This window comes from Echiichthys vipera, assembly GCF_963691815.1.
Source record: "Echiichthys vipera genome assembly, chromosome: X".
In the NCBI taxonomy this organism is placed as follows: Eukaryota; Metazoa; Chordata; class Actinopteri; order Perciformes; family Trachinidae; genus Echiichthys; species Echiichthys vipera.
This window is the reverse complement of record NC_139825.1, coordinates 31,250,408-31,270,491: the sequence shown is the minus strand read 5'-3', so window position 1 is coordinate 31,270,491 and position 20,084 is coordinate 31,250,408. Positions and strand designations below refer to the sequence as shown.

At 40.9% G+C, this 20,084-nt stretch overlaps 2 protein-coding genes across 2 annotated transcripts; both read left to right on the top strand.

Moving 5' to 3' along the window:
• The first annotated feature begins 1,807 nt into the window (after positions 1–1,807).
• On the top strand, positions 1,808–14,147 carry adipor1a (adiponectin receptor 1a). The gene is made up of 8 exons (XM_083939760.1): positions 1,808–1,861; positions 4,043–4,258; positions 4,340–4,456; positions 5,438–5,609; positions 5,784–5,970; positions 6,375–6,562; positions 6,660–6,853; positions 11,036–14,147. The coding sequence occupies exons 2-8, from the start codon at positions 4,112–4,114 to the stop codon at positions 11,162–11,164; spliced, it is 1,134 nt and encodes a 377-aa protein (XP_083795886.1). The 5' UTR covers positions 1,808–1,861; positions 4,043–4,111; the 3' UTR covers positions 11,165–14,147.
• A 357-nt stretch (positions 14,148–14,504) lies between these two features.
• Positions 14,505–19,701, top strand: rabif (RAB interacting factor). Its single transcript, XM_083938533.1, has 3 exons — positions 14,505–14,615; positions 16,551–16,702; positions 18,281–19,701. Exons 2-3 carry the CDS (start codon positions 16,559–16,561, stop codon positions 18,527–18,529), a joined length of 393 nt encoding a protein of 130 aa, XP_083794659.1. The 5' UTR covers positions 14,505–14,615; positions 16,551–16,558; the 3' UTR covers positions 18,530–19,701.
• Positions 19,702–20,084: the final 383 nt, after the last annotated feature.

The window sequence follows — 20,084 nt, the reverse complement described above, 5'->3', positions numbered from 1 at the left end:
CTCAGCAGAACTATGGAGTCCCCTACTGGAGCCCCATGCAAGACTCCATTCAGGGTCTCCAAGAAGGCAGAATACTCCGAACTGCTGTACGGTGCATAGGCACAAACAACAGTCAGTGTTTTCCCCCCTGCCTCCCGCAGGCGAAAGGAGGCAACCCTCTCGTCCACCGCGGTAAATTCCAAAACTGCAGTGCTCAGCCGGGGGTTTGTGAGTATCCCCACACCCGCCCGGCGCCTCACACCCTGGGCAACTCCAGAGAAGAATAGAGTCCAACCCCTATCCAGGAGTACGGTTCCAGAACCGAGACTGTTTGTGGAGGTAAGCCCCACCAGATCTAACTGCTAGCGCTCCACCTCCTGCACAAGCTCTGGCTCCTTCCCCCACAGAGAGGTCAACGTCCCCAGAGCCAGCCTCTGCTGCCCGGGTCTGGTCCGTCAAGGCCCCTCACCTTAACTGCCACCCGTGCAGCAGCGCAGCCAACCCCAGTGGTTCCTCCTGTGAGTGGTGGGCCCACAGGACGGAGAGGGGGGAGTTCCCCCGTCACTTTTTCAGACTTTGCCCAGCCGGGCCCCGTGGCAAACCCAGCCACCAAGCACCCGCCGGCGAGCCCTACGTCTGGCTCCAGAAGGGGGCCCCGGGCTTCCTCCAGGCAGGGTCTCTCTTCCTCTCTCTTGTTTGTCCATGGAGTCTTTCTGAACCATTCTTAGTCCGGCCCCTTGCCTGAGACCACTCTGCCATGGGAGACCCTACCAGGAGCACCAGGCTCCAGACAACACAGCCCTCAGGTTCACAGGGACACACAAACCTCTCCACCACGATAAGGTGATGGTTCCCGGAGAGGAAAGATATGTTAAGTTAATATTGGGTTTTTGTTCCTTTAGCTTTTATTGCATTTTTTTTATTTACATGGTCGAAATAAAGCATTCATTAAAGGTTGAATATGGGGAATGAGCAGAATACCGCCATCTAGTGTCTCAAGATCGAACAAAATATCAAACACTCAGGTTGCCAGGTTGGTCAGACCCGGCCCAGTAGCCTACAGGAGACCGGAGTCTGTTTGAGCCTGTTTGAACCAATCCCCTGTGGCAAATTGCACCATAAATACAAGTATTGCAGAGAAGTTTGTCTGACAGTTACTGTTAGCTGTTAGCGTTAGCATTAGCCATTACAGCTAAGTAAACATGAAAGTTAGCTTACAGATCATGGAGAAACGTAGCTATTTGGGCGTGCGATTTAATGCTGTTGAACTCCTTTATCTCAGTCCATGGAGTGAATGTTTGGCCTATACTGACTCTGGTTTCTGCCCGTCTCCGGTCACTCAGCTGCTGGGACAAAATAGCAGCTGAAGGATTGGAAAAACTCCGTTTCACCAGTGCCAACCTACAGTAGCTGCACCAAACAACAGATAACCCTGGCAACCAGCAATGCCCAACGCTATTGGCTGCTACCATGGAAACGGAACGTGACAGAAAGTCATTGTCAAACAATATTAATTCAGACTAAATATTTTTTTTTATTGTAAGCAATACTTTTTTTTTTAAATATAGCTTTTGATAAAGATTCTACATTTTCAACCTTTCATTCCGTATACATATATTTATATATATATATATATAGAGAGAGAGAGAGAGAGAATTTTTATTTTTTAATTCCCGTATTAACATGTCATAAATGGTCTCTTTCCTTTGCTCATCAAAATATGTAAAGATACTTGTTTTTATATGTGCGAATTGGTGCTTTTATTTTGGAAAAAATGGGACGTGGGTTCGGTTTACGGAAGAAGCTCTCAACTTCCGGAAGGGATTGTGTTTCGCATTTCGATAAATTATTCACCTTCCTGGTTTGAAGGCTACCTTGTCAGGTAACTTGTGTCCATTTGACTAAACTGTAGCGGTATATGTTAGCTCGGTAGTTTACCCAGGTGCAGTTAAATATATTAGCGTCGTCGTAAAGACTTGTTTCTTGCTGTTAGCGAGTTAATTCACAAACCAGTGTCGCCTGCTCGTCCGGTTAGCGACAGCTCAGCTTTAGCTCCAAGGTAACGTTAGCAACGCTCTGTCACCTGCTCACTTATACACGGTGTTTTTTATCATTAAGATGTAATTTAGGTCTTTGTTATGAACTCTCCCAGCTGTAAAAACACAAAGGATTCACGTTTAGTATGTTGCGGTTGTTTACACTCGGTACTCCGTGTTCCGCCTGAACCAACATCCTGGTGTCTGCAGCCTGTGTGCTACAGCAGCCACTCGGTTAAAACGTTGTGTTTGTGTTGTTGGCAGCCCTCGATCAGATGTCAATATTCTGTCTTGTATCCGGAGTAGTTATCTTTTTAATAATTGTCGACCGATCATTCATTGGCTGCTGTTGGTGACATATATCTAAACAAGTTAAGCCGCTCCTTTGTTCTCTTGTTGTGGATGTCTGATCGATGAACACACACAGATTTACCAGTTTAATCACCAGCCATTTTAAACCAACGAGGTGGATGCATGCTTATCACTTTAAATGTTAGTTATTTATCTGATATCAACCTGCAAATACTAAATCCTCTTACTGTACTTTTATATAACAAGGTTAGGATTCTGTGTGCATAGGCTATTATTACATTTTCGATTCTGCATCTGTTATTGATGCTTTTGTTGTTTGCACCATCGTCTTTTGCAAATTTCCCCACTGTGGGACTAATAAAGGATTATCTTGCCTCATAGTGTAGTATACCCATTGAACAACTGCATGCACATAATGTCCTTTCATTGTTATATGTGAGGCTTTGCAGACTGTTCTGTACATTTACTTTATCCATCCATACATTATGCACATAAAACCATCTCTGTCGGGCTGGGCGGTAATTCAATGTTATAATTTATCGTTTTTTTAATGGAATTGCATCGTGATTAAATCATATATCAAGGTGTGGCGATACACAGTTATGATATCTAAATTGATAATAACAAGCTCATGTGTGGATGCATATAAAAATCAGTGTGTACTTTTATTTATTCACGTTATGTTCAAGTATTTCATTCACAAAAACAGGCTTTATCCTTTTAGTTATTTTATATAGACTATTTATCTATCGAATTACCAGAAAACATGCTATATGACATGTATCGGAATGGAGAAATTACCTATATCGAGATTTTGGCCATTAATTGTGTCTGATGCCAATAAATAACCCCTAATATTAATCTTTCAATTGAAAGAAAATAAGTTTGATAGACAACCTTTTTGATTGATATTTTAGAGCGTCTTCATTCTTCTTAGGGTAAAGAATATATATAATTGTTCTAAACGTGTCACAATATAACTCAAAAACACTGAGCCTATTGTTTGAATATGTGGGCTAATTAATGTCAAATATATAAATATAATATCTGTATAACACTTACAGCTGATCCCCTTTCAGGTGAAATCCTCTGTCTGCAGATTTTGTAAACAGGCTTCACATTATTGGACGTAATTATTAAAAATGTTGTGATTCTTTAAATCCAGCGTGATATAACTGCTTTTGTGGGCGAAAGTGCCACACTAAGGCCATAGGGTCGAATTTATATAATTTATTGAAATTGCAAATCCTGTTTTTGGATTTTGATGACTGAAATTGAAAGCTCATATTGATAATTTTTTGATATAGAATTAAAACCATAATTAACCTTAATTACCAGCCGATAACATATCAGCCACATATAACATGTTCTGTATATCTACTAATTATCTTTACCTTTCCCAGCTTCTTTGTATTGACATACTGTACATTTTCACACACGACATTGTATACTATAAAAAACAAACAAAAACAACAATCTGACCTTCATATAGATACTGTTTGTATCTGTGTTGTCGTTGTTTTCCACCTTTTGCCCTCTATAATAGCGTTTATCTTTACTTATCTTGATGCAGTTTATTGTCTTTCGTAGCTATATGTCTTTGTTTGTATCTTCCTGTAAATTTGCAGAGTATATTGAAAAGTACTGAGAGTCAAACTTCTTGTTTATGTCAACATGTTCACGCCGTAAAGCTGATTGTGATTCTGGTTGCTCAGGAGGAAACGGAAGTGTACCTTCTGAAGCAGAACACCGAGGCTGTGAGCGGATCATCAGGCAGTTTACTTATGTCAGGCCGAAACGGGTCTGCAAGTGATGCAGACTGCCGGATCTCTGAGGACTGCAATGTCCCAGATGTTGAGCTGATGGAGCTGGGGCCACTGCTGGTAGAGGGAGGGGGGCGAGCAGCAGCATCTAAAGGCGTCCATTCAGAGGTAGGACTGTTTCACAGAATACTCTGAGAAATGTTGTTTTTGCTCTGTCGCTTCAATGCGCTCCTGTGATCTCTTTTAAAGGGCGCCGCGATGCTTGCTGAAGAGGAAGAGGAGGAGGATGACGAGGTGGGAGAGGTCCTGACCTTACCACTTCAGGCTCACCATGCCATGGAGAAGATGGAGGAGTTTGTACACAAGGTAACTGTGCCTTCTCATTTGAATAAAAACAGAACTTGTATAGTTACCAATTCAGTTTACAGTACAAATGCAGATCTTATTTGGCTAAAGTCAAAGGTGTGTACTTTGAGACTGATGCGGGGACCTAAATTAAATGTTAAGGTTGGTGTGAACAGGTCAGCACATGTTATCCAATCACACAGGTGAACACAGATTTAGTATTAAGTATTGATATCGTGGTATTGATACTACTGGTATAAATATGAGTTGATTCTGTTTTTTGTTGTTTTCAACAATAGATTCAGCTCAATCAAAGTTGACTGTGAGAACAAGAAGAATAAAAGATCTTGTGACATTATACAATCTGGCACCTGTCATAAATCTTGCATTGGCACGCAATATGAGCTGAAACTCAACACCCTGTTCATCTCAGAGTTGTATACCAGGTGTAGTAGAACGCTGTAGTTTAACAGAGAGGTCAATGGACATACAGTTGCAGATCTGGGTGGACGTGTCTTTCTCTTGTCCATAATTACACTTAACATCAACTACAAGCATTGAATGACTCCTCATGTCTATTATGATGACTGTCTTCAGGGGCAACTCACTGAAACTTGTGCAGTCATTATTATCTTAGCGCAATGATTACGTTCATACCAGTTTATCCTAGTGCAATACGAACTCTTTCTCTTGGATTTATATATTTTACTAATATGTTTGAAACTGTTTTGTCGGCTGTGGATGTTTGCTTCAGTTGTTGATTATAAGGTGTTGATTTAACTTTAACTGCTAATTATTTTGAGACTTTTCCAACTACTCATAACACAAAATCCATTGTGTCTTTTTTACTTAAATCTCAATCATCAGCGCTTAAACATTACAATTTTACATTTAAAGTAATTGACCGTTGTAAAATACTAATTTCTGCATCATCCTCGCTGGCTTTCAGGGTCATCTAGTAATTGTATATGTCTGTGAGTGAAACCTATTCTTACTGTTCAGGTTTGGGAGGGGCGCTGGAGGGTTATCCCTTTCCATGTCCTGCCTGAGTGGCTAAAGGACAATGATTACCTCCTGCATGGACATCGGCCCCCTATGCCCTCCTTCCGCGCCTGTTTTGGAAGCATCTTCAGAATTCACACTGAGACAGGAAACATCTGGACTCACCTGTTAGGTGAGAATGAAACACCTTACGTAACATTCCTAAAATTGTTGAACATAAGGTTTTAACAGCAGATTCTCATTTTGTTCATTTAATTAGATACGTTTTAACGTGTTCTGGATAAGTCAGGATCACCCTTGTGTCTTCTCTTGTTTCTAAAACTGGCCCATTTTTTTCCCCCCTCAGGGCTGATCTTGTTCATTTGTCTGGGCACATTAACCATGCTGCGGCCCAACATGTATTTCATGGCCCCGCTGCAAGAGAAAGTTGTGTTCGGGATGTTCTTCCTGGGCGCTGTGCTCTGCCTCAGCTTCTCCTGGCTTTTTCATACCGTCTACTGCCACTCTGAGAAAGTGTCTCGCACCTTTTCCAAGTAAGGCCTCACACTGTCACACACTGCACTTGCCTTGTATGTTTTAAAGGAATAATTTATACCTGTCAAAGTATTTTTCTTAATTTAGACTTATTGCTCTTACAGGCAGGTTTGTAATATCAGGCATCCATATGTTTCTTCATAATGGACATGCAGCTCTAGTTTACCATCTAGAGTTTGAGTGGTGAAGCGCTTTATACTGATCTGAGGTTAACATTGATAGAAAAGTGCATTTACTCTGGCAGGCTGCTGCAGCATCAAGTTAATTTAGGCTGAATTATCACACTGTGTGCTATTGTACCCAAATGTTGTTGGTTATTTTGGGAAATATAAATGCGTTTATAAAAATGAGATTGCATCCAGCAGATCTTTCAGTGATTGTCTCTGTCACCCTTTCTCTTCAGGCTTGACTACTCGGGCATCGCCCTCCTGATCATGGGCTCCTTCGTGCCCTGGCTGTACTACTCGTTTTATTGTTCCCCTCAGCCTCGACTTATCTACCTCACCATTGTTTGTGTCCTTGGCATTGCTGCAATCATAGTGGCCCAGTGGGACCGGTTCTCTACACCTCGTCACAGACCTACACGAGCAGGTGCGGACCACAGTTCTTTCCCTGAAAAGTTTGCTCTGGGTCATAATGATAATGTAGATGTTGACTTTTTTCAAAATGATGTCCATGTTTCTCTTAGGTGTGTTCATGGGTCTTGGATTAAGCGGCATTGTCCCCACCATGCACTTCACCATCGAGGAAGGCTTTGTTAAGGCCACCACAGTCGGTCAGATGGGTTGGTTCTACCTGATGGGTGCCATGTATATCACTGGTGCTGGTCTGTATGCAGCCAGGATCCCTGAACGCTATTTTCCTGGAAAGTGTGACATCTGGGTAAGTATTTGATTTGTTCACTACATAAATTTTTTAGATTTTAGAGTTAGTAGTAGTAGTTTACTCATATGGCGAGTTATGGTGAATTTTAAAGCTTTTCTTTGTGGATTTGAAGGCTGCTTTAATGTTAATATTTGTTGTTATACAGTACATAGATTTTACATTTTCAACCAATTATATAAATGAATATTGAGAAATGAAAGAATAAATGAAAATAAAATAAATAGCTATAATGACACCATTTCTAAATCAACCAAAGCATAATTTTCTGCATTATATAAACACATACACCGATGCCTGTAGATACTGATATGTTGTGATAAGCCAATATCACCTGATCGATATGTGTTTGGCTCTACTTGTTATATTACACTTCATTTAATAGTATTAATGATAATAGATAAAGATGCTTTACACATAAAAAAAAAAATAGATAATCAACCAGGAAGCACTTTAAACAACACTAGAACAAAAGAACATCACATTCATAGAAAAACAGAGGGTGGAAGATGGAGGATTTTAGTTGTTGTAGGTCCTGAAGAGATGGGATTTAAGCTGACTCTTGAATGACAGGAATGTTTCTGAGTTCTGGATAGCGAGGGGAAGGGAGCAAAGGCTCGGTCCCCCAGGGTGCGATATTTGGTTTTGGTGATGGGGGTGAGAAGGTTGGCATCAGCAGGGTTGAGGAGTGGCGATGGAGGAGATCAGTCAGGTATGAGGGTGCAAGGCTGTTGAGGGCTTTGTAGGTGGTGAGGAGGATCTTGAAGTTGATACGTTGTTGTATGGGAAGCCAGTGAAGTTCACAGAGGATGGGAGTGATGTGTGCTCTGGAGGGGGAATGAGTGAGCAGTTGGGCGGTCGAGTTTTGTACATATTGCAGTTTTTGAAGTGCAGTGGAGGGGAGGCTATAAAGGATGCTATTGCAGTAGTCAAGTCTGGAGGCGATAAAGGCATGAATGAGTGTTTCAGCAGCTGAGGAAGAGAGAGGGGTGAAGGCGTGCAATGCTGCGGAGGTGGAAGAAAGAAGTTTTGTGGGGTCCATGATAATGCCGAGGTTTCTGAACAGGGGGGAGGGAGTGACAGAGTGACCATCGATGCAGAGGGAGAAGTTCTGGAAGGTGGGGAGGATGGATTTTGGGCCAAAGATGATGATTTCCGTTTTATTGGTGTTGACTTTCAGGAAGTTGTGGTTCATTCAGGTTTTGATGTCGGTGAGGCAGTCGGTGAGGGTGGAGCGCATGGCAGGAGTAAGGGCTTTGGTGATGATGTACAGCTGGGTATCGTCGGCATAACAGTGAAAGTGAAGACCATGGCGGCTGATGATGTGACCTAGTTGGAGCATTTATAGAATGAAGAGGACTGGACCAAGCACTCAGCCTTGAGGGACTCCGTGTGAGACAGGGAGGATGTGTGATTTGTGGTTGTTGATGGAGATGTAGTGGAATCTTTCAGAGGGGTAGGAGGTGAACCAGGAGAGGGTGGAGTCAATGATGCCAATGGATTGCAGACGGCTGAGGAGGATGGAGTGATTGACGGTGTCAAAGGCAGCACTGAGGTCGAGGAGGAAGAGAATCGTGAAGGAGCCAGAGTCAGGGGAGAGTAAGAGGTCGTTGGTGACTTTGAGTAGAGCTGTTTCAGTGCTGTGGTGGGTTAGGTAGCCGGATTGGAATGTTTCGTACAGGTTATTGGAGAGGAGGTATTGCTTGAGTCGTGTTGAGACGGCTCTTTCCAGTAGTTTTGAGAGGAATGGGAGGTTGGAGACGGGTCTGAAGTTGTTGGGGTCGTCAGAATCAAGGCCAGGCTATTTGAGGAGGGGGTTGATGGCAGCAAGCTTAAGAAGTGGGAGAACGGTGCCAGAGGTAAGGGAGGAGTTGATGGTGTCCGTGATGAGTGGGGCGAGAGAGGTGAAGCAGGCTTTGACAAGGTCAGAGGGAAGGGGCTCTAGGGGGGAGGTGGATGATTTCATGTTGGAGAGTATTTTTGAGAGGTCTGCTGTGGTTATAGGTGAGAAAAGGGATAATCGGTGGTCTGGGGTAAGTGGAGGTTCCAAGTCAGAGGTGGTTGTGGATGCTTTCTATCTTAAGGTGGAAAATGATTGGTAGTTGTTGCATTTTTCCTGGGTGAATCAGGATGAGATGTTGTCCTGGGGTTTGAGGAGTTTATTGATAGTGAAAAACAGAGTGTGTGGGTTTGAGGATCCAGAATAAATGATGCCGGAGTAGTAGACAGAGCGAGCTTTGTTGAGTGCTGAATTGTAGAGGTGCATGTATTCTTTATAGGCGAGGGCGTGTACTGTAAAACTGGTTTTCTTGTGCAGTTGTTCTAATTGTCGCCGTTGTTTTCTTTTTAGTTTGTGAAGTTCCAGGGGGGACCAGGGGGCTGAGTGAGTGAAAGTGGCAGGTATTGGCTATCAGGGGGGCCAACTGGTTGAGGGACGTGAACAGTGCGTTGATATAGATGTTGACAAGATCCATGGGGGCTGGTTGAACAGGGAGGGTGAGGCCAGAGAGAGTGTTTGATATGCAGGTGGAGAGAGAGACTGGGCAGATGGACTTGAAGTTCCGGAAAGTTATTGTGCGGTCCTGTTTGGGTTGGGGGAAGGGAATGTCTATTACCAGTTTGATGACCCGGTGGTCGGAGATGAAGAGGTCGGTGCTGGAGATGTTGTGGATGTGGAGGCCAGTAGAGCAAACCAGGTCTAAGATGTGTCCACGGTTGTGGGTGGGAAAGTTGATGTGTTGGGTGAAGCTAAAGCAGTTGAGTAAGTCCAGAACGTCCATAGCTATTTTACAGTTTGGGTAGTCGATGTGGAGGTTGAAATCACCAAGGAGTAAAATAGATGGCGAAGTTGAAGACAATGAAGTGATCAATTCTGAGATATCTTGTAGGAATGATGATTTCGGTTTAAATGACAGGTGTTCAAGCGAAGGAGCAGCAGGGATGGAGAGTGGGCGGGGTTGGAGGTCATGCTGGTAGAAAGCAGCAATACCCCCTCCTCTGCCCTCAGAGCGTGGGTAGTGCAGGTAGGAGTATCCAGTAGGGATAGTTTGGTTGAGTGCAAAGTAATCCAGTGATTGTTGCCAGATTTCAGTAAAACAGAGCAGGTCAAGTTGGTTGTCAGTGATAAATTTGTTTAGAGTAAGACTTTTATTGTGGAGGGATCTCGTGCTGTGGAGGGCAAGTTTCAGGTGCCATTGTTTTGAAATGGATGGGGCGGAAGTGGGGATTGGACGGAGGTTGAAAGAGTTGTGGCAGGAGTTCTTTTGATGACTTGTGTTGCTGTGATGACGTGGTGAGGAAGTGCGGGAGCTTGTGTGTGAACTGCGTTCAGACCACGGAGATGGAGTACTGTTTGTAGTGGTGGAACTGTACATAAACTTGCAATAGGAGCCTCAGTGAATGTAACAAGGACGACGTGAAGTCATTTTTTAATGTGGTGATGAGTTCTATGCAAGGAGGCGTTTGTGGAGTTAGCTAGCGGAGCTGCATGGATGTGTAGTGAAACGCCATGGCTGAGGCCTTCAGGAAGCAAATGCTGCTGGAAGTGAATGGTGGTTGTAACAGGAGAAGAGGCCCCTCGATACCAGTAAGTGTTCAAGCTAATGCACAGAGCACCGATAAGAGCTCTGTAGCTTTGGTTTTCAAGTATGAAAGTTGAGACACTTACGCTGGGGTATTGTTTGAAATTTTTTTAGTGCTGAAACTATATTGTAGGTTTGTAGCCAAATCAGTACTTTTTTCAGTTAAACACACCGAAAAAAATTAGTTTAATGAAAAAGCCAACATTCTCAAATGATACATGTTGTCTAAACACAAGCAGCAGGAGCTTTAACTAGATAATATATAGTTTGAAATTGGTCAAATATGGACTTTAAACAGAAACGTCAAATAAAAATGATCAAATAAGTAAACTTGATTCTGAGTTTGACTTTCAATGCCAGCTATCGGTACATGACATTTCTTGGCGCAAAAAAGATACAGAGGTTGAATACACAGCCGTCAGCAGTGATTTTAAAATAGCAATAATTCACAAGAAATCTTAAGAGTACACGACATAGGGAATAAAAAACGATTGGATAAATGAGCCAAAAGAATGGATGCATTTACCTTTGTTTGATAAAACACAGGCACATGCTAATGACCGAAACTGATGCATAAACTAAATCCCTTTTCTCCTTTTAGTTCCACTCTCATCAGATTTTTCACGTTCTGGTCGTGGCAGCGGCGTTCATCCATTTCTACGGGGTTTCCAACCTGCAGGAGTTCCGCTATGGCCTCGAGGGAGGATGCACAGATGACTCTCTACTCTGAGAGGCCTGACTGTGACTTACTTGTACTTTTCCTTATAGTCCCACACACACACACACACAGACACACACACACACACAGACACACACACACACACACACACACACACACACACACACACACACACACACACACACACACACACACACACACACACATACAATCACTTAAAATGCTGCTGGAATTCAATATAGTCACTTACTGCTCCTTCTGTACTTCTGATTTGCTAACATCTTGTTTGGGTTTTGATGGTCTTTGTGTTTGGCTCTTGTTTGCTCCAATGCAGTAGCGGTAACTAGCCATTGAACTACAGAGGGAATCTTCAACAGGCACTACTTCTTCAATAATTATGAAACTTGAAGTCTACATTTTCAAGTAAGGTCAAACTGGGATTTTAACCAAAATCATATATTCCTATGATTGATTGAATACAGATGGTTACTTCTTAGAAGCTCACTAGTACCCCCAACCTCTCCATAGTCTGTTACCGTTGCACAGGTGTGCAGAGAGTATTATTTGTGCTGTAGCAGAGGGCACATACTGTAAACCATTCCTATCCTCCCTCCCAGTTTCCATGCAGGTTAGAAGATGAATGTACTGTTCACCAGGAGTGAGGTGTAGAGCAGTCCAGGGTGAGGGCCTGCACACATATTTGTATTAGGATGATTAAAATATACACATATAGCGTGTATACATGCCACCAGATGTGTTTTAACTGTGCTGATGCTGATTGTGCAGCAAGCTGTGTGCTAAAAACATGGAGGACTTCTACGAACACACCCATGCCCACCCTGCAATAAAACAGGAACTGTACTTTTAAGGCCCAGTCATTCGATCTAAAATCACAATGATACAAGGTAAAATACATTATTATGAAAGGAACATAGATCTTAAATTGTGTGAAAGTGTCTTGATTAGCACTTTGTAATGCTCATTAGAATAATTACCAAAATTATCAAAAATCAAGGGGTAGATACTTAAACTGATTTCTCAGTTTATTTGAGGTTCCTTTGCATTTTGATGCATTTGTTTTAATTGACAAATTCCCAAACAAATGATTTTAAAATTATATAATGGCACAGAAAAGCTGCAACTGTACAACAAAATGTATCCGCTCAGTTGAGGTTAGACTAAAATTCTTAGTAAAGTAAAAGTTAAATAAAATCTCCCCTTCCCTGAATTCACATCACCGGTTAATTTCTAGAGTAATAGTTCCTGGGCGACGCACAATGTACAGATCTGGATCGGTCAAATTATGTTTTTTGTCAGCTAGAGAAATTTCTTTCGTGCTAGATTTCAGATGCAATGAGAGGTGTAAATATCAAATGCACCTTAGTGTATACTATTAAATTTGAAACTTTAAATCGCCGTATGGGGTTTAAAATGTGTTATGTATCATTGATATAAACTTTTAGTATTCCTGTGCCTTAGGCCAATGGAAATGTTTTTAAATAAAACGGCCTATCTTAACAAGCAACGGAGCTTCAAGGATTTCCAGATGTTGACTTTTCTTGTTTTCCTTGCCATATAAACAATCGAATCATTATTGAACTTACAACTCCATGGATAGGTTGTATCAACTGCTGTTTAAGACTCCTTTTTCTAGATCAACTTATTCGAGCTTTATTACAAAGAAAACTAAAACATGTGTATTCTTGACTTTGTGTATTGTCCTGTGTAGAAAGTGATAAATCATACATTTCACTGAAATGTAAACATAAATATTTATTAATGGTAATCTTGGAAAATTATTGGAATAAATTTTTTTCCACATGTACAAACATGGTGTCCAATTGTCCACTGTTTCAAGCCTATGGCATTTACAAATGTCACATGAGCAGCAAACAACTGTGAAGACAACAGGATTCATTGTCAACATTTTATCAGCGTAAACAAAAAAGTGTTCTCTCTTTAAAACTATTTTTAATGAAGAGATTAACAGTTACCATGTTTTGAGCACAATAACCGCAGTTGAACAACAGCTCCTCATTGTTTCCCTCATCTCCTGAATTTAGCTGCTGGTGCCGAAGCTCACAGAGCCGCAACAGCGGTAGAAAGATGTGTGGGATTCGACTGCAGCTGTTATGTCCAGTGCTCCCTCACATGTTTTCTTAATAAACTGATCCATGATTTAACTAAAATGTCAGACTATCAGGACTATACATCAAACATAATTAGAAAGCACTCGAGAGATAACATCCCACCTTTAAGGCTGCAGTCGTTTTAACATTATTACTGGGTCTTATGTATATTAGAGCTTTATATACAATAGGGAATTATGCACAAAACCCCCAAATCTATTTGGATCAAGCATTGTACTCATTGTACATTGTACTAACTTCTATAAAGTAATCCCCCGTTTGCGCTCTACTCATTAAATCAAAACATTGTTTGATTATTTTTGTGAGGTGCTCAACAGGGACGTTATCTCGCCAGGGCGCAAGACCCTGTGGTGTCAGGAAGTACTACTTTACGTTGCAGCCTGCGATGCCCTCGCAACACCTGGCGGAAACTCCAGATGCTGACCCGTCAACAGATCGCTGACCAGCCAGATACACTCTGTTCTGGCTGCAGCGTCAGTGTAGGCTAACATGAGCAGTCTTCTCAAGATCATTTAATTTAATGCTATGTTATTCTTCTGCTTCACTACATTATAGGTGGAATTTGTGTACTTTTTATTCAGTTACATCTGTTTGACAGCTATAGTTCCAATTAATGCTGCTTACAGAAAATTCACCAGAAATGAAGTCAGTTATGTCATGATATAACACTGGCTTTTGTGCTTTTTAAGATCACTTGTGGAGTATTTTTGAGGTACATCTCAAAGAAGTAACAAGTAGAACATTTGAATATTTCTGCCACCATTGCGTGACCCAATTTTAACTCCATACACCCAACTGTTTTGAAGATGATGATAAATACATTTTAAAGAATAAAATAAATGCATTACAATGACGTATGGAGAAGGGGTAGGATTAAATAAGGTATACTGTCAAAATAATAATAATCAAGTGTTTGTTTCCATGTATCTATGCTTTCTAGCTGTGTTATATTATTTTCTGTAAGACCTTTTCTGTTTTCTTTTTTACATGTTTGAAATAAAACTTAAATCAATCAATCAAAGCTGATCATCTATTGTCAAAAATGCATAATTTATGGTAAATCTTTGTTGTTATTTCAAATAGCTTAGTCAATTATTTTTTTTATGACAATTAAAAATGAACCGTGGGATCCTCAGTTTCTACATTGCATGTATTTTTTATAATATGACCCACGGATCCAGTTAAATGAGGAACCAAAGCACGTCCGTGTTGTTTCTACACGAGAGCATATAGTGGTAACCTCCAGGACCAGCCAGTATGCTAGCCTAGCTTTAGCCAACCTGTCTGTCGATTATAGTCTTCTATTACTATTCTTCTTCTATTCTACTCTATCCTTTACTTACAAGATATAGGTACGTGTTATTTGATATTATGCACGTGTTTCTTGTGTAATGTTTATGGATCTGTGACGTAAATGTAGTTTAGTCGTGTGTCTGGTCTGTTGAATTCAGTGTTAGCACAGATGTTAGCACGAAGGAAAAGGGGTTTTACAGTTAGTGCGAGTCTATCGATATCCCAGACTGTGCTTCAATTCAATTCAGTTTTATTTATAGTGCCAAATCATAACAACAGTTATCTCAGGGCACTTTACAGAGCAGGTAAAGACCACACACTATGACGCATTTATGATTTACACAGACCCAACGAAAACCTTCCCTACAAGAGGCAGGGACGAACAGACCCAGCTCTGTGGAGGACAGACATCTGTCTTGACTGGTTGGGGAGGAAGAAAAGGAGAGAGAAAGAGAAAAGACAGATCGATGTAAAGAGAGAGACAAAGACAGACACAGAGACACACTTCCAGAGATGCAAGCAAACACAAAAGTGACAGTAACTATCATAACATCTATAGTGATGTGAATATGACTCATGTTATGGCAGTTAATACAGCAGAATAGTAGAAACAAGCACAGCTAAGGTGACAGAATATGACAATAATAATAATTATGGTGGAAAACATGATCAATGAAGAGTAGTGGTAATAACAGCTGTGATACAGTGAGACATACCACTGATGGTGTTTTTATGGCTACACATTTTATAATTTATAAGACTAATGATAGTATATATGACTAATAGTAATAATAGCAGCAGCACGAAGCGTCATTCAGGACCACGGCAGCAGGCACCACCACGATCAGCAGAGACCTGCCAGACGACAAAGCACACACAACTCCGGGGAAGAAGTTGAATTAGTAACCTGCATTGATGAGACATGAATGACACAGACAGAGAGGAGAGAAGCTCAGAGTATCAGGAAAAGTATTGTCCCCCTGCAGACTAGGCCTATAGCAGCATAATTAAGGGCTCGTAAGTCCTAGCTCTAAGCTTTATCAAAGAGGAAAGTTATAAGTTTACTCTTAAATATGTGGTTGGTTCCACCGGAGAGGAGCTTGGTAGCTGAAGGCTCTGCCTCCCATTCTCTTTTGGAGACTCTAGGAACGACAAGTAGCCCTGCATTCTCAGAGCGCAGCGATCTAGTCGGGTAATACGGTACTAGGAGCTTTTTAAGATAGGACGGAGCCTGATTCAGCATAAAGATTACCATAATTAATATATTGTGGATGAAATGTACATTACTCTTGGCACCACAAGGGGAGATTCAGAAGAAAATTACATGGTGAATGTGGTGATTATATTGGGGACATTTTTTATTCATAAACACAGATATTTAAAAACATTCCCTCCCTTCCTCGTATTCAAGCGACAATTCAACACATAAACGAAATCCCTTTCGATAAAATGATAAGGAAGAAAGCAACAGTTTAAAAAATATTATACTCAAATATAGGTTATCTAACGTTAACAGTGACAATCCCTGTTTAAACAATTATCTGTGCTATTTTAATGCAAGGTTACAAAGAAACACTTCAAATACAAATTTGTGATTTCCCTTTGTTTGCTTTTAAGTTTGTTTTGTTTGTTGCTTAACCTTTTATGTAAATCTTACTTATGTATCCACATGCAAGTATGTAATGAGAATGGATTCACTTGTTTTACTGTACTTCATGCAATGTACTAAATTTTGAATTATTTAATTTTAAAAAGTAAAGAGAAGTGAGGTTCTTTGTCACGGACCTCCGCACTACAAAGGTGGCACAGATTTGTAGTCCCAGTTCTCTGTGTGTGCGCCCCATCTTTACTTTCTAATTTAACATGAGCAGTTAGTCCTTTGGGCTGATTACTGTGCCTTGGTTCAGTCCAGTTGAGCCGGGGGTGGTGATACTATGTCCTGACCCCTTTGTGCATTTTATCATCACATTAAAGGGAATCTTCTGTTTTTCCAGAGCTCGACATGGACAACAATCAAGAGTCCAAAGACAGCACGGACCGGTCCGACCTGGTTTCTGAGGACGGCAAGAACAGCAAGTCTGTTGTGTGTCAGCGCTGCGGATCCAAGGTGCTGTGCCCGGGGATGGCTGTGTTTGCAGAGAAAGAGGTATGTTGTCTGACATTAGGCCACCATTGGCTCACATCAGTTTAACTTTTGAGGTACTTAATCTGTTTGTCCTCAGATAATATAAGTCAACTGAATAATTTTTGTATAGCACCATTCATCCAAGGTGCTTTACATGATAATAAAACCAGTGGTACAATGCAACTATGTGTATTTAACTCAAGTACTTCACTTAAGCACACATGTTAGGTACAAAACTTGAGTACGTATGCTCCTGAACACTAATACTAATTAAAATATGATGTGCTGTTATTGATTAACCTACCCAACAGTAAATAAATTAGTTAATAGCTTCACCTCGGCCAACAGTAAAATAGTTCTTGCACAGTAATGCATCAGCAGTAATAATCTAGTATGATAATGTTTGATCATAAAACAATCACAGAGGCAATGTTTATGCACTGAGTACTTTTACTTTTGATACTTGAAGTATATTTTGCAAATTATTTTATTTAAGTCACCTTTTAAATATATAGTTTAGAGAATATTAGCGAACCAAAGCAAAACTGACAGAAAGGCAGAGAAAAGGTTGCAATTACAAATCTGTTGCCCCATTGATTTATCAATACACACATTTTCATGATACGTCAAGGTCCACAGGAGCCTAATTTCCCCGCCACATCCCATTCAATGTCTATGTGAGCAGCTGTGCAATTCATTTTTATCTTGCCAGCGGGTTTTGAGATGGGACGACAAGTTTCCCACCCCTTATTTGCATAAACTTGATGTCCAGGCTACTTTATCGAAATCATGGGCGTCCAGCACAACTCGCCATCTCTCGAAAATCCCCAAACTCTTTTAAAATAAACGTTGTGGATCTCAAATCAAGAGATATTCAGCAACTGCATAGCTTATTTCTTGCATACATTTTTTTCAGAAACACATTTCAAGGGAACTGTTTTCCAAAAAATTTCCAAACCAGCTGCCTTGTTGTCGCCTGTTTTGAAACCTCAGAGCAGTCACCCGCAAGTAAAGCTCTCGACCAAGTGCAGCCATCACAGTTATATGTGTAGGAGGGTGTAGCCTGTTTTCTCAGTTTGTCATTGGTCATAAAATAGAACTTGAAAACTGCTAGTGACAAGTCCATCAAGCATCCAATGCGGTGAAGTGGGGCGGCCCCTCGCATCCAAAAGGCCATGGCCACAGCCATAGCTTCTAAGTTGCACAAACCTATTCTAACTTGAAAAGAAAAATGCTCTGGCTTGTTTGTATTTCTTTAAACCACCATCTTGGGCGATGCACGATAACGGAGATAGCAGAGGGGACGCTCCAGATGTCAGGCTTTATCCCAGCTGTACATCCAGTAAACCAGACTAGAGTTTTGTATACCAGGAGCAGGATCTTGGAAAGCAACAAGTAGCCAGTGGAGGTTCCAGGGCAACGGAGTGATGTAGTCACTTTTAATTTTTAAATCTTTGTGTTCCAGCTAGGTCTAACTAAAAACAAGGACAGCCATGGCAACCTGTTCATGTAAAAGTCCCAAACTCCTTTTGCACTGTTGATTTTGAGTTCATTCTGCTGTGTTTCTAAGTCATCTGGGGCTGTGTTTTCTCCCACCAGCTGTTCCTACCATCCATGCGGAAAAAGAGTGGCCTCAGCACCACAGAGGGCTCAGTGGACGGGGACACTCTGACCGCCCACTGGTTTGTGGACGACATGTACACTTTTGAGAATGTGGGCTTCACTAAGGACGTGGGGAGGATCAAGTATCTCATCTGTGCAGACTGTGAGATTGGACCAATCGGCTGGCACTCTTTGGATGACAAGAAAAGTTTCTACGTTGCTGTGGAAAGGGTGAATCATGCATAGTGTAAAAACAAATGAATCCAAATGAACTTTAAAAAAATGTGTTGGCAGACTATGCATCTTTTCATGGATTTACTCCCAGAGTTGACCCAAAGCATGACCCATGTGTACATTGTTTATGATAACCGTGTCACACTCATTCTCCTCTTTCACACTGACAACAAGTATGACCATCCTGTTCTAATAATAATAGGGATAATGTGAAGTTCCTTCTCAGTCTCTTTTAACACATGAAAAAAAAAAGATTTATTATTTAACAGTAAACAAGTTCGATAATTGGTGAATCATGACTTTAAGCCAATTGAAAATACGAAGCATCCAGTAGTTCCACTTTCACTAATATGAGTAATGCTTTACTTTTTTATCATTGCAAATTAAATACTGTGGGGGTTTATACTTTGGGTCAAATAGAAGCAGTTTGAATATATGTGGAGCTCTGTCAACGTGGGATCTGCTTCTTTTTTAAGTTTTGACATTTTATAAAAGGTTTTGACATTTTCTAAGTAAATCATTAGATATAATTGATTATTAAATACAATGTGTGTGACTGTGCTAAAAGTACATTAAGTGTATTCCACGTTATTTACAATGACATTCAGCTTGATCCAGGTTTAGTTTCAGGTTGCAGATGGTAATATATTGTTTGTGGTGCTCGTAGAGTTGAAAAAATCAGCTGCACCATCTCTTTCCAGGGCCAATGATTACTCACTTACTCACTTAAGAAATACTCACTATGAAAACAGTTTACAACGTTAGTGAACCACCTCCACCCAGTCCTTAATTAAAGGTGTAAGTCTATTCTTTGCCACTAGATGTCATGTTTTATTATTTGACTCAGATGTGTATTAATTCATGGGAGCCACTGGATCTCCTACATGATGTGGCGGTCATTGTTATTTTGTGTGTGCTGTGCGTCGATCAACTAAACGCTCTGCCCCCACCCTTACATCTGAACCCCACCAGATCAGAGGCAATGGTGGTAGACAACACTGTGAGTGATGGTGGTGGAGCTGTTCCCTTTGTGCGTTTTCAAATATTAAAACGGAGAATAGTAAGTTCAGAACACAAAAAGTGCATTAGAGAATATTTGTGAAATTACAGCAGTTGTACAAAACTGCATCATTTATTGGCCTGTATATGCTTTGTGAGATAATGTGCAAATTCACTTTATACTAAATACACAAGACCGGTCGGTCGTCGTGAATCAATGTTTGTTTGTGAGTGTTATTTTGAACATCTTTAAATATAGCTGACTTTGAGAGACACCTGCCATGTGTACCCGTTTGAGGTATACTGTCCAAAATCCACCAAGGGGAAGTTCAAACGAAACAGAGAACAGGGAAATACAAATGAGACTCATATACAGAGTGAAAGGAAATGGAGTGGTAGACTACTTTTATCCGCAGATGACACAAATGTTGCTCATTTCAAAGGAAAAGGTAGCTTAAGGTTGTGTGATTGCTAATAAGATATTTACAAACAATATTAAAAGACGTTATTAGACAAAAAATGATAAATGCCCTCAGATACAATAGAACACCTCAGTATAGAGACACCC